The sequence below is a fragment of the Haliaeetus albicilla genome, chromosome 4, assembly GCF_947461875.1.
Source record: "Haliaeetus albicilla chromosome 4, bHalAlb1.1, whole genome shotgun sequence".
NCBI lineage: Eukaryota > Metazoa > Chordata > Aves > Accipitriformes > Accipitridae > Haliaeetus > Haliaeetus albicilla.
In genome coordinates this window covers 39,688,492-39,702,918 of record NC_091486.1, presented here as the reverse complement: position 1 = coordinate 39,702,918, position 14,427 = coordinate 39,688,492, and the positions used below count along the sequence as shown (strand labels likewise).

Here is a 14,427-nt window from a genome sequence, read left to right as displayed (position 1 = left end):
ACATCACATCTCCTTACCTTCTCTTGGCTGTAATTAGAAATCCTGTGGAATTAAGAACCATTAAATTCATTGAGATTTCAGCCTTGGGAATTTGCCCAGAGGCACACAGCTTACAGGCCTTCACAAGGCTTGGCTTTCCTGGGGTCGTCTCCCCCTCCCCTGCTTCTTCATCCAAGCCATTTTACAAAAAAAGGAACCATCTTTTCAATTTTGCTAATTAATTGCTCTTGCCAAGCAACAGATGTTTTGTAGCCCTTGAAGACCAGGAATAGCCAGGTATATAACTTCTGCAGCCTTACACTGACTGCCTATGCAATTTAAGCAAGAACAACTTCTGAAGCTCAAGAGAAAGACAAGCTATTAAAGCCAAATAAAGCATTATAATAACTCAGAAGAATATGTTTTTCCCCCTATATTTGATGGGATGAATATTCCCATCCCTTTACCAACATTTATTCAGTACTGGGGCACAGCACTCAGTGAACTGAGAAAGAAATTATCATTTAGGATATCTCTTATGATTATTTATTCATTTATTTATTTATAAATTGTGTCTGAGATGCATCAACCTTGAAAGGCAATGGTAAGAAAAGCCACAAAGCTAACCACGGGCAATGCAGGGGCAGAGATTCAGGCTTGAAACCTACCCCGCCAAGCCCTGAAGCCAGGAGAACAGCTGCTTTGTTTTGCTCTCAGTGACTCTGTTCACAGCCTATGGTCTGTTTGTGTGCTCTCCCTCTCTTGTGTAGGGTTATTTGGGAAGCTCTTTGGCAAAAAATTACTAAGACTTGTTCTTAATGCTAAGGATAGCAGTTAGTAAGACAGAATTGGTGGGTCCAGGCACTTACTCTTCCCTCCTGTTGTCTACATTATTAAAAATGATCTCACTGAAATAAATATCATCAATCAGTGCCAGTTGCAGTTTAGCTAGAGTGTAGACAAGGACAAACTGCACTTTTGCTGCCTGCCGACAGAAACTGTTTGGACTAGTTTAACTGCAGAGTGGTAAAATGCTGGAAGGAAACCAATCCTTTTTCCAGGAAGAAAGTGTATTCTGCTATCAAATACGACAAGGAAAGCAACACTTACTCCTGCCAAGATTGTATGGGTACAGAGCAGAAATGAGTTAGAAAAGGGACTGTCCACCATGTGACAAGCCATTACTGAGAGCCGAGTATGTCCTCTGTTAACGGAGGCGTAGATCTCACTGCAGTTTTACTTCTGTCACTCCAGGCCACAGCATCACTCCTGATCTACTGCATCGTAACTGAGAGTAGCATGGATTCGATGCAATTCTTTTACTGGGAAAAGAAAGAGGTGTGTTGGGAGAACGTTTGCAGCCATGTTGGTTACAATCGAAATATTGATGGAAAGAAAGAAGAGGATGTTTTCATTGTGGCTTTTAAAAAGCTAAATGTGTAGGATGAGGTGTTTTTAAAATCAGGATTGGTGGGAGATGAGAAGGGCTCATATTTAAGAGCAGGCAGAAGAACTGGGGAACACTTGAGGAGAGAGATGGTAGTCTCAAAAAAGTGAATGAACTAACCCTGAACTCTCTTGTGTTTAGGACCTTGTCACCCATTCCTTTAGCTCTCACTATCCAAAGTGGTTATTTTGGCATGAATTCACACGTGCTTATTTGCCTCACCTAAGCATCTGGTTTGACGTTAATAGTTTAAGGAAAATTGGCCTGAATTCTGGAATTTTTTTATGTGACAGCCACATTTTAGTTGTTGCCATGGTATCACTACTACCTTATAATAGATGCACAGAAAACGGGCATAATTAAGGTCAAAAAGGATGTGGTCAAACATGATGATCACAGAAGGCACATGAGTTTTGGGAAGGGAGAACAGTTAGCAGGAGCACATCAGCTGTGTTTCCACAGGGTTGGCAGCTCAGCAGTGTGGACAGGTTCCCTGTCGTCAGATTTGAAACCTGAACTGAATGTGCATGCGCAAGCAAGCAGGCCTGACAGTGACCTCCTAGCAATTATAGCAGTTAAAGGGGAAAAAATAGAAGTTGGGATACTTGAGGCTCAGACCTTATCAAACTCATTAACTTACAAAGAAGGCCTTACTGATTGCTGTTATTAACATGCATGTTTCTCAGTTTACAGGCCTTCTTTTGGCTATCTGGCTGTCCCCAGGCACAGCACTGAGAGGGCAAATGCCATCCAAGGTCCTTATGGCTTGTAGGAGCCAAAGAAGAGTCACTTCACAGTCCTCTGTGCGGGAGGAGGATTTTCAGCATCTCATACGCACAGTTTCAGTACAGGAGAGCCACTGAAAGGCACAGGCACTTCCCACCTCAGACAAATTTCAATTAAAATTCCTCTTCAAAGAGTCGACACCGTATCTCAGGAGAGGTTAACAATGCGGCATGGAAATGTGAGAGCGTACTTGAACAGATCCCATATAGAAATTTTAAGCTCAGCGGACACAGACTCCTCTTTCAAGCCTAGAAAAAAGATTAGTTAGGTTATGCAGTTGCTGGAGCTGGCATAAAACCAGCTGCATGCCAATTACCAGCCTGTATGCAAATACTTGTACTGAAATGCAGGATGCAGCTGGATGTGGGTCTGGGCACCCTTCCAGGATTATTCCAAGCCACATTATGACAATTTTGAAAGAGAAGGGCTCTACGGAGCCAGTAATTTTTTACAGCCTTTCAGAAAATGGAGGAAATTACCACTACATCCAGATCTTAACTATTTTTTTTTGAAGGGAGAAGGAATTTCTGCATGTTGATGCCAATCAGGATGTACTTGAGGCACTTGCGCACCAAGACAGAAGGCCATCAGTCTGTTTGCCAAGTGCACGGCCTGAGTGCCAGATGTGCTTGGGATAGAAAGCAAGCTTCTTGAATTTGTCAGTGGTTGTATGAAAAGAATTTAAAAGTATACCATCAGATAATGCCAGAGTTGAAGCTCCTGGGGATGCTGCAGGGAACCCTGCTGCGTTCATATGCCCCTGGCCCTGCTGAGGTTTCTGTTCCTACTGCTGTTTGACTTCCACTTGAAAAGCCTGCTTGGAAAGGGTGCAGCAGCAATGGCAGACAAACTGTTGGGCAACATTTACTTCCAAGATGCCTCTTGTAAAGAGCTGATGCCAAGAGAACAGGGACATGGTAGTCTCACAGTTACATATCTCAGCAGATGGAAAAGATAAATTGAGAGCTGCCACCAGCAGACATGAAACATTACAGGTTTGATCAAAATATTATATAGCAAATGGCCTGACAAGGTGAGGCATTTAAAATGCTTGTGTCTGTCTTGGCAACGCAGAAGTGTATCAGTCAAAGTATGTCACCTCATCCTGTGTGGAGAAATATGAACATCCTCTGAGAAGAGAACTTTGTAAAAAGTTTAGGGGAAAAAATAAAAATAAGTACACTCAGTGCCTTTTCTCTAGTTTGGCCCACATAGATGATGTGAAATGTAAGGTAGTCTTCAGCAGAGAGCTGGTTTCATTAAGGGTTCAGTTTGGCTCAGTGGACCTCCTATCTATTATGTGGCTCCAAGCACCAGCTTCTACTTTTTCTGGCCTGGAATAGGACACTCTCTCCACTGGTGCCCCATGTTTCTTCAGACTCCCTTGATTGTGGCTGCCTGCCCTTGAGATCAGGGAGGGAAGGAGGTGTGATGAGTCCCTGTTGGAGCAGTGGGACAGTAAGGTTTAGGTCCCAGTATCATACACCAGGACTCTGAACTAGCAGAACAGCTGGTCATAGGCAAAGGAGGACGGTTGAAGGATCAGTCTGCAATCTTACTCCCAGGAAGTCTTGACTGGTGGTTCTCTGTAGAGTTTGTGGGTGAATCTGCAGCCAATGGAAACGTCCTGGAAGCACTAGGAAACTGCTGGAAGCCATTCATGTTGTTGTAGGGCTGGCAAATAAACATACTTCCCCTCAGGAGCAGAAACCATTCATCTGGAGAAACACATCAATCACAGCAAAAGCTCTAGAGAAGTAATGAGAAAAAATGAATGTGAAACCATCATGGTGAGCCAGGAAGGGTGGCTTGGTTGTGCCTTGTTGCTGCACTTTTGCAGAGGCTGATGAGTGTGACAGATGAAGGAGTTGTTGCAACTATAGGGCTTTTCAAGAGGGCAGAAGAAGTGACACTGAAGTCTGTTCAGTCTTCATTGAACAAATTTGGAGGATGACTGACACAGAAAGCAGGGTCTGTGTCATGAAAGACTGCAAGGCAAGTGCTGATACAGCTGCTTTGGGTTATTACACCAGATTATGTCCCACAGGATGCTCACCATGAAAGGTGACCAGACAGCAGAAATGAATTCCAGTACTGGGGTATCCATCAGAGCTTCCAGGCTTTCTGGAGCCTGCTGGGACACCAGGGTGACTTTGTTTGCCCTGTTGGTGCACCCAGTGTGCTGCACATCATCTCCCCTTCTACACCTTCTGCTGGCTTTCTGCCAAAGAATAAGAATAGGGCAGAAGAGAGATGATTTACTTTGGATTCAGCAGGTTTTAGTAACTTTTGAATAATCAGATGCCCACAGCTGTGCTTCCTTGCTGAAATCCATACTCAGAGGTATGGTTTTTGGAACAACTGAAAGGTAAGCACTGCCAAGCAACAGTGTGTTATCAGAGGACTTACTGAAGAGGCACATACCAGTGCACTGCAGAAATGGCTCATGACTTTCTGAACGCGCAGGCACTGCTAACTGGGACGCAGATATCCCCATAAGGTAGTGCTGTGCTACCTGAATGTTAAGTCATGGCTCCTGTGAATGAAATGACTGCTCATTTCTGACTGTTGGTGTATTGCTGCTCTTATAGAGCCCAAGAGTGTGCCTTCTGGGGTGAGCTAGTGATGTGTCATGCTCTCCATAAACAGTAATTTGAAACTCATCAGTGCTTCATTACAGTGACTTAAATGAATGCGATTTTCTTTTTGCTAACAAAAATAAAAAGGTCAAACGGCGACAGTTCTTTCATGCTGAAAACTGTAATGGTTCTTAGTCCAGATGTCCCCTTTGCATGAAATGGGGGACAGTGGTGGTGACATAGGTTCTGTATTTCAAATACTGTAGCACGTACTTTCTTTATATATGCGCATGACATGCTTTTAAATATATGTTATGTTCCAGATGGGTGTTTTGCATCACCAAATGCTTATCAGTAGATAAAAGTTTAAAATGAAGTATGCTTTTATAAAAATGGAGATAATAGATTGCTTATTGAGTGTTGTAAGTACTGTGGTAGTAGATGATTAACAATTGTAGAAGGACAAAATAATTTAGGTTGGAAGGGATATCTGGAGGTCATCTGGTCCAATCTTCTGCTCAGAGCAGGACTAACTTCAGACAAGGATCAGGTTGTTCATTGTTTATGAAAATCTCTAGAGATGGAGATAGCACTACTCTCTGGTCAGTCTGCTCCTGTGCTTAACCACTTATGCTGTGAAGAATATTTTTCTGATGTCTAATCAGTGTTTCCGATGTTGCATCTTGTGCCCATTGCCTCTTGTCCTTAAGCCGTGCACTTCTGAGAAGAGTCTAGCTAGGTGTTCGCCTATAGCCCTCCTTTAGGTAGAGGCAGTCTGCAGTTAGGTGCCCCTCCTCCTCAATCATCTCTTCTTCAAGCTAAACAAGCCCAGGTCCTCTCACCTCTCCTCACGTGACAAGTCCTCCAGCCCCTAACCAGCATAGTGGTCCTTCCCTGGACTCTCTTTTAATTGGGCAACAACTGTGTTGCACTCAGGTGCCCAAAACCAGACGCAGTGCTTCAGATGCACCTTCATGAGTGCCCAGCAGATGGGCATCATCACCTCACTTTGACCTACCTGCTGGCTCAGCTTCTGCAGCCCACTGTGCAATCATCCTTCATCACTGCATGGGTGTACTGCTGACTCATGTCCATCTTACCACCCACAAGGACCGCCCAGCCCTTCTCTGCCTCTCTCCCTGATCTGGAGAAACCCACAGGAAGCCACGTGGATTGTTAAAATGTTATGTTTTATATCTGTTAATCTACCTGTCACCCCCCCCAAATTATATTAAGAAAACAGTAGTCAAGCACTTGGCTGCTAAAATGAGGATCAGAATTTGACTGGACAAAGAAGTAAGGCAATTAGCATCTCCTTCTGAAAATTAATATCCCTGTAACAGAGTCAACATATTACATGAAAGCTCCTCATCTGCAAAGACAACAAGGTTAAACAGCTTTCAAAAGCTAGCGATGAGAAAAGAAGCAAACAAATGAGGTGGGTAACATTGTAAACAGCTACTGCTGCTTCTACAGTTAACGTCTACAAAGGAAATGTTAGAGCTAAGGCTGGTCATATAGCTTTATGTCTACCCTGTTATTAATTAACATCAAGGATATGTGATACTGATGGCAGGTGTATGGTTAACAAAAGTAGTGTTGGTTGGAATTGGTACATCTTTTTATTCTCTGTTGTCAAAGCAGAGTAATTATTATAGGAGCAGGAAGCCTCCTCCAGAATGGAGGGGAAGGAGATGATTTAAATGTAAACCTGGGCCTAAACACTTTGGAGAATCAAGATCCAAGTAAGCAGAAGCTGCTGTGATCATTGCAAGATGAGTTAAATTGAGCAGCCGCTAGGACAAGTGAATCTAGCTGGATTATGGAGAGAGACCATTTCCTTTAGTACAAGCTAAGTGTGTTGAGGAAAACAAAATTATACTTAACAACAGGACTGTTTCTTGTGAAAAGAAGCACATCTTAAATTTACTTTATACCCAACTGTTTTCTCCCCTTTTGGATGGGTGAGGCAGTTTTGTGTTACTTGTTTGATTCAGCTGTTTCTACTCTCCTCCATAGTATTTTGGATTGCTTTCTCCATGCCCTGAACCCTTTGGGGCCATGTGGCCACATTTTATGTGCCCAGTGGTCTCAGGAACTGCTCAGGGTGCAAGGTGAAATGGGACCCATTAGCCTGAGACAGACTTGCGCTTCCTCGAGAATAAGGTAGTCATGGAACAAATAACTCTGGCACTTTTACTGCAAAGGACTGGGATAATTCGCAGTGTTGTTTCCTTTTATAAAGTAACCAGCTAAATTATTTGGTGTCTTAAATTTTAATAGGCCTGCAGGAAGGAAGAATTCAGGGCATGCACAGAGAGAAGAATAATCCAAGCAGATACAAATGTCATCTTTGAGTTGGTTTAATATGGCTGAACCCATTCATGAAACAGATACTCTCTTTGGGGAGATCACTAAAGAAAGGGTTGACTAGAGCCTGTTGTCCTTTAATGAAGTAGCTAAATGACTCACAAGGACCATGTGAGCCCATCTTCACACACATTTGCGGTGAAATAGTGAAAAGGGTACCCCATCAAACTTAGTGAAAGGTAATCAAATGACTCCATTTTTATTTAAGCAGCAAAATAGGTAGCTAGATTTGGAAGATTTATACTCAGGTGCTACAATCCAGTGTTCTTAGTTATTCAGCAGTTGGAAGTATAGACCCACAGGCTGCACATAACACTGATTGCTTTTGATAGAAATAAAGAATATCTTGCTGTTACCATCAAGCCTTGAAACTGACTTCCAGCTAATGACCCAAATAATCTTTACTTGAAATTGTATAATCGAGATCGAAGGCTGTCTGGGGCTTCTAGCTGGTATACAGATTCCACATCCATGAGCTTTTGAGTATGGTCATTGAGCTGAAATGGAGAAGGTTAAAACTCTCATTTTCATTACCAAGCTCCCCCCATCTCCCAATACAAATGTGACATTTCAATTTTACACAGTCCAACTCTTCTTAAATCATCTGTATAAAAACTTCAGATCTTGATTGATGATGGATGAGCTAGTGTCTCCTAGAGCACCCAGTTCTCATTACCCTTTAAGACATAGCTTATTAATGATGGACCTGAAGTGCTTTCCCAGTGGGTCATCAGCAATCAGCTGTGCTAAGAGATCAAAAAACTTGGTTTGGCATGAAATTTCCAGGCCAAAGCCATTTTCAGATAATGCATTCAGCATCTTGGGTGAAATATGACCGTGTTTTGAGAGTGATACAGTATCTGACAACTGATTCCCATCACCTGGGTGATGATGGTGAAGACGCAGCCCTGTCAGCATGCAAAGATGCTTCAGCTCTAATGGAGGCTGACCTTGGAAGTTAAGGTATCATCACCATGCGTTATACGTTATGTCCAGAGTATACCTGTGTATGGTGTAAAAAAGACAGCTGTTTCCTTAGCAGACAATCAGCTTGGAACGTACAAGATATCTTCTGTTTTGCTTTTAAAGTGGTTACAGTGGACATGCCCAACAGTTTTCCCTAATTAACTCCTTCCCCTTTCTCTGCCGACTTTAGAGCTAGTTATTTTCCCTCTCACTATGCCTTCTTCCAGTTTATTGTGCCAGCTGGCTTCATAGCACCAGGGAAGAGCTCTTAATTTGCCACCTTGAATAGCAATAGCAATTTTATAACCAATTTTAGAACAATTTTAGAACCAGATTCTACTGCTAAATAGGTGCCTACTGCCCCCACTGCATATCAACACACATGAGTTACTTGCACTTAGGGATTGTTGTGGTTTAACCCCAGCCAGCAACTAAGCACCACGCAGCCGCTCACTCACTGCCCCCCCATCCAGTGGGATGGGGGAGAAAATCAGGAAAAGAAGTAAAACTCCTGGGTTGAGGTAAGAACGATTTAACAGAACAGAAAAGAAGAAACTAATAATGATAATGATAACACTAATAAAATGACAACAGTAGTAATAAAAGGATTGAAATGTACAAATGATGCGCAGGGCAATTGCTCACCACCCGCTGACCGACACCCAGCCAGTCCCCAAGCGGCGAATCCCTGCCCCGCCACTTCCCAGTTCCTAAACTAGATGGGACGTCACATGGTATGGAATACCCTGTTGGCCAGTTTGGGTCAGGTGCCCTGGCTGGGCATGAGAAGCTGAAAAATCCTTGACTCTAGTCTAAACACTACTGAGCAACAGCTGAAAACATCAGTGTTATCAACATTCTTCACATACTGAACTCAAAACATAGCACTGTACCAGCTACTAGGAAGACAGTTAACTACATCCCAGCTGAAACCAGGACAGGGATACATTGCACAATGTGAACATGTTTTGCCAATTTAATCCACATTAGAAATTAGATAACAGACCATGAGGGATCACACTGTACACAAGAAAAAGTCAGCTGAAGAAAATGCCTTTTTAACAGATGAAGAAGAGTTCTTTCTATCTCTGGTCTAAACAGACAACACACTTGCAAAGCTAGTGTTTCTTTACCTTATTTACAGTGATCTTAAGCTTCTGGTGGCTCGTAACGCATTTTCACTGACTCCAGGTCAAACTCATTCTATTAGAATAGATGGTATGAATTTAGCCCCTTTTTGAACTCAGCAGACTAAGTATAAATTGTGTGTGATGTACCTATCCGTGTTCATGGCACTTTACGGAAAGTGTAAGATACTTGTGTTTGATGGTTGCCAGAGACCTGTATGTTTCCATTTCCCCTGTTAGTATTTTAAGTATTGTATGGTAGGTTACCAAAATTATGTGGTAATGGTTCTGCTTCATCACTGGGCTAATGGAAGCAAGCAAATAGCAGATACAATGGATAATATATTTCTGATTTAGCTTCCTGAATAAATAACCATTTAATAGAATTTTAATAATATGCAGATACAAATTGGACTTGATAATCTTAAAGGTCTTTTCCAACCTAAATGATTCTATGAATCTATGATTTGGCAGCAATAAGCATAATAATGACAGAAGTCAGTGGCCAGTGTACTTGCTGATTTATTTTCATGTAACTCTAGTTACAGAATTATACTGCTTTTAAGCCAGTAATGTAGCTCTAATAAGGAAGATAAGATTTTGCATTCACTTCAGAATGAGTGGCAAAAGACCTTGGAGCTACTCCTTTGCTCAGAGCACCGGCTGCAGCCCTAGTGCCAAAATGGGAGATCGTGGTACTCTTAAGTGTGGCCATCAGTACCTTACAAGAAGGCATCCAAAATTGTCTTGACACTTTAAGGAAATCTTTTCCCAATGAAAGCTAGAGGGACTTTTGCTTCAAAATCCCACTTTGTAACTCTGCGTCCCTGAGCAGCGTAAGAAGTCCGAGGGTAACATTTGCTGCCAGCATGGCACAGTAGGTATTTCAGGCAGCAGCTGATAGAGCTGAGTGCTCTGCTGCCTGTCCCAGGCAGCAGTGTTGTACTTAGACTAACAATTTTCCAATGTCACAAAAAATTGTTTTAGAAGACAAGAATACTCTCCCCAAAATGGTATTTAAAATACATTCCACTGTGCGCAATCCTTTTGAGTGCTGCTTTGGCAGGAACTAGCTTCTTTCTTCACAGTAGAAATTACAAAATTGACTAGGAGACTTGTCATTCTCCTTCCTCCTCCAGCCTCAGAAAGAGCTGAGCAAAGAGGCACTTCAGGTGTTGCATGCAGGAAAAGAAAGCTCTTTTTGCCTGGTTTCCTTTGCTAGCTCATCTGCATAGGCAGAGGTGCCTGCCTTTCTCCTCCTGTTTATTGTTTAACTTTATCTCTCACTTTCAGTGCTGTAAAATTAAAATGAGATGATGACTTGATGATGATGAGTTCATTTTACAGTAACTCTATCGTATATTGATTACATTTTTGCTTCATTTGCTTAACATGTAACAAGGTTTATTAGGACTTTCCAGGCATTGTTCTTGCTTAGAGAGGGCAGGGAAGTGCAAAATGCATTTGAGTTTAAGTCAGTGAAGCCAGGGCATCTGTGCTGATTTACACATGCTGAGGACTCAGCATAAAGAAAAGCAGGATAGCAGGTTGGAACAGGAAGGTAGAAAGGGAATGAATCTGGATCCCACAGAGCAGGAAGAGTCAAGCACCAGTACTTTAAAGATTGTACTAAACTTTGAACTCAGGGTTATTAATATCTGTAAGACCCCATCTTTGATATTAGTACTCAGGTTTATTAGTGCCTCACTGCATGAATAGGCCTGTAAACTTTAATCCTGTCACCTATGAAAAATGTTACAGTGCAGGGCAAAAAAAAGATTCTGCATCATGTTTTGGGGGAAGAGCAGCAGAAACAGCGCTTATTATTCAGTGATGAGGGAAGTCAGAGCATTCTCCATGTTTGCTTTTAATAAATCACAGGGAAAGCTATCAGCTTTCCTTACAGTACAGAGGGGACACTTTCTGGTTACTTTTATGCTGAAAAAAGTCCTTCTCTAGAAACTGAAAACTATTAGAATTACTTTTAGAGTGAGATGCTGCCTGCTACACAAGAATGCCTCAAAGTTCCTAGCAGAAAAGAAAATTTGATAGGTATTGTCATGAGTGAATTTTGCCAGGGGCAGGTGTTCAGATGCACCGATAGTGACACTGTTTGGAATTGTGTGCAAGTGTTTAAGAAGGTATGAATGTAGATTTTACAGTTTTTCGTGGCTTGTTAGATATTATTTTTAATCAAAATCTGGGCCATAATGGATTAGGTAATCCTCTATAGCTGGGACAACACAGAGAAATCATCACTAGTCATGTTTTCAAGTGTTCTTCTAAGTCCCACTTTTTCCCCAGAGCAGAATTGCTAACAGATGCTGCATGGGTTTTTTCAGGGATCATAAGAATATCATACAGACAGATCATTGCTATATCTCTAATCTGGACTCTTTTCTGTATAAGATTATTATTATTGTTGTTGTTTTCATTTTTAAGCCCCTTTTCAATGAAAAGCCAAGCTTTTAAACCAGAGGTTTCTAAGAAATAGTAATACTCTGAACTGATTAATATGGTGGAAGGATGTATTTACAGATGATCCTTTATTAATATGTTCTTTTCTTGGGGGCTACCTCCTCTACATGCTGTGGCCTGTAAACCCTGAAATTTAAAAAAAATAAAATAATGCAGTAATTCCTTCCTTGTTGTTTATCAACTTGAACATTCCCACTACAGCTTTTAAAGGTTTTATTGGGAGATGAGGACTATCAGATGACCTTAATCATTGCTACCATAGTCAAGATTTACTCTTAATGTCTCTGTGAGAAGTGTGACACTCCTGACTGTATAGCACCACTTAATGTCATTCTAAGGTGACATTAGTAAGTAACCTTCAACATTTCTTTGCTGAGGCTTGAATCTCTTGTCACTAGGCGGTGCAGGAGGTTTTAGCTGCATAACTCCTGTTAACTTTAATGAAAGTCACCTGGATTATCCTCTGCTTTGGAAATACAAGAGCCAGGTTAAGTAGAGAAATTGTGAATTTGAACAAGAGTTTAGAGGGTAAAAAAACAAGTTATTGCTCCAGAGAAAACCCTTGTGCTACAACCAACAACTGTAAGATCATTTTCATGTTGAGCTTTGACAAATCAAGTCTTTAAAGATAGGGCAACAAGCCATTTTTTTAAACAAACTGATATAAACATGAAAATTAAAAAAAAACCAACAAAAAAACTTTCATCTGCTCAGAAACTATCTCCCTTCAACACAGAGCTTCCAGCAAGGCATTGACATAATGGTAGTTTTGGATCACAGTATTTGAGTATTTTGGATCATGATATTACAGCAGCACAGTCTAATCAGAAAACGTGCTTTTCCAGCCATTGTGATGACTGGACCCTTCTCATGTACTGTGGGCTCAGAAGATTCCTACCCCAGAAGAGCATGTTACTTTATTTTATGTTTTAAGTGTTCATACAGATTAATAAAATACAGCATAGTGTGGTTGATTGCTTGTGTTTTTAAAGTCAGCTAAGTCTTGAAGGTTATTTTACTCACAAATAACAGTACTGTTCCATCCTTGATTACACTGGAACAACGGGTAAATCCAGTAACCCATCTAGCAACTGTGTGGCTGTCTTCATCAGGTTTCTTCTGCACATAAATAAATGGTTCCTGTTTACAAATACTGTAAGCTACTTGCCCTCCAGTTTTCAGAGTATTAAGTGAGATTACAGTGAGAATTTTTTGCATTTAAATTTCATGCCCTCTCTCTCCAGTACACAAAGCAGCAATAGATTTAATCAGCTCTATGTCTAAAGTCTTACAAGTATGTTCTCTTGTCTTTTATGCAGAAATACTGAATGGAGGGGTGTATGTTGGCCAGAACAAATTTCTTTGCTTCGCAGACACCATTCATTGGCAGGATATCGTGCGTAACCCCTGGGCCTCCAACTTCACTTTGGTTCCAATGAATGGCAGCTCAGGATGTAAGTACCTTGTCATGCACTCAGCATGAAACAGTATAAATATGACCACAATTTTTCCCTGATCCTCTGTTATGAAGAATTGTATTTGTAAATTTTCCCTGCATTCTTCACTGCATTCTTCAAAGTTCGTACACTGCTTGTAGGAATATTTAGTCTAATCTTAAAAACACTTCAGCTGTAGAGAGTATTTGTGAACGTCATACATTTTCTGAATTTTCTCTCGTCTGTTTTCTCTCTTCTGCATATTCTTTTTTCTATTTATGGCTAAAGCCACTGTGCTGCTGTGGAAGCACAGACATTGTTGTTTGCTTTGCATTTGTTCCTGCTGCTCAGGTTGGTCCTTGAGTCACGATGGTCTGTCTATGGCATCATAATTAGCTGCTGGAGTAATTATGGTACAAGCTCACAGATATTCTGACTTTAGATGAGAAAGGAACCTTGGAGAAATAGTTATCCTGTTGTCTTGTGTGTAGAAAGAGAGAATTTGCAGAGGATGGGGTGCTCTTCACAATATAGCCAATACTTTTCTGTTTTTAATATGTTCTCTCTATTTTAATGCTCTCAATTTCAAACTTGGAGTATCTATGTACTTTGATTAATTTGTTTAATCCATTTCTCTATTTTCCTTCCCTAGAGTTATTCACCTTCAGTAGTATTTTGATGATTCTTGCAGCAATAATGAATTCTAGTGAATGGTGGTGACAGTGATACAAAGCGTTTAGGTAAAATATTCCATAATTCAGTAACGTGCATTCAAAATGAACCATGCTATTAAACTGTACCCTCATGATGTATCAATATTGAAATTCAGGTGTAGGCTAGGAAAAAGTTTATATCTGATGTCAGAAGTGACACCACAGCAGACATGTTGTTCTGAGCATTCTGGATATAGGGACATTCTGGATTGCTTACCATATCCTAAGGTGTCCCTCAAGGATGTATAAATGCCTGATTGCCTCTTTAGCTTCTGCTACAGCCAAGAGATAACTCAGTTCTTCAGTTGTATGTTAGGAATTCAGAGAAAAAAATATAATAATTAGACTCTGGGTAAAAACCATTTGATGAGTCCCCATAATTTCTAAGCAGCAAGTTGTTTTTAACCAAGTGCTTTGTGATATAATAGTTTTTATATAAAGCTGACTTGCTTTTGTATATCTCACCTGCTATCCTCAAAACCAGAGCACAGCTACTTGAGATAGGGCTTCCTCCGGGAGCCTGCCAAACTCCACTGCTCCTCAATC

General features: G+C 41.1%; 1 protein-coding gene across 5 annotated transcripts in view; it reads left to right on the top strand.

The window, feature by feature from the left end:
* Positions 1 to 14,427, top strand: part of ERBB4 (erb-b2 receptor tyrosine kinase 4) — a 671,761-nt gene that overhangs the window by 426,339 nt on the left and 230,995 nt on the right. For all 5 annotated transcript variants that reach the window (XM_069782036.1, XM_069782034.1, XM_069782037.1 and 2 more), the window contains one exon: positions 13,052 to 13,186. In XM_069782036.1, coding sequence (XP_069638137.1) covers positions 13,052 to 13,186 — 135 coding nt within the window. The remainder of the gene's footprint in view (positions 1 to 13,051; positions 13,187 to 14,427) is intronic.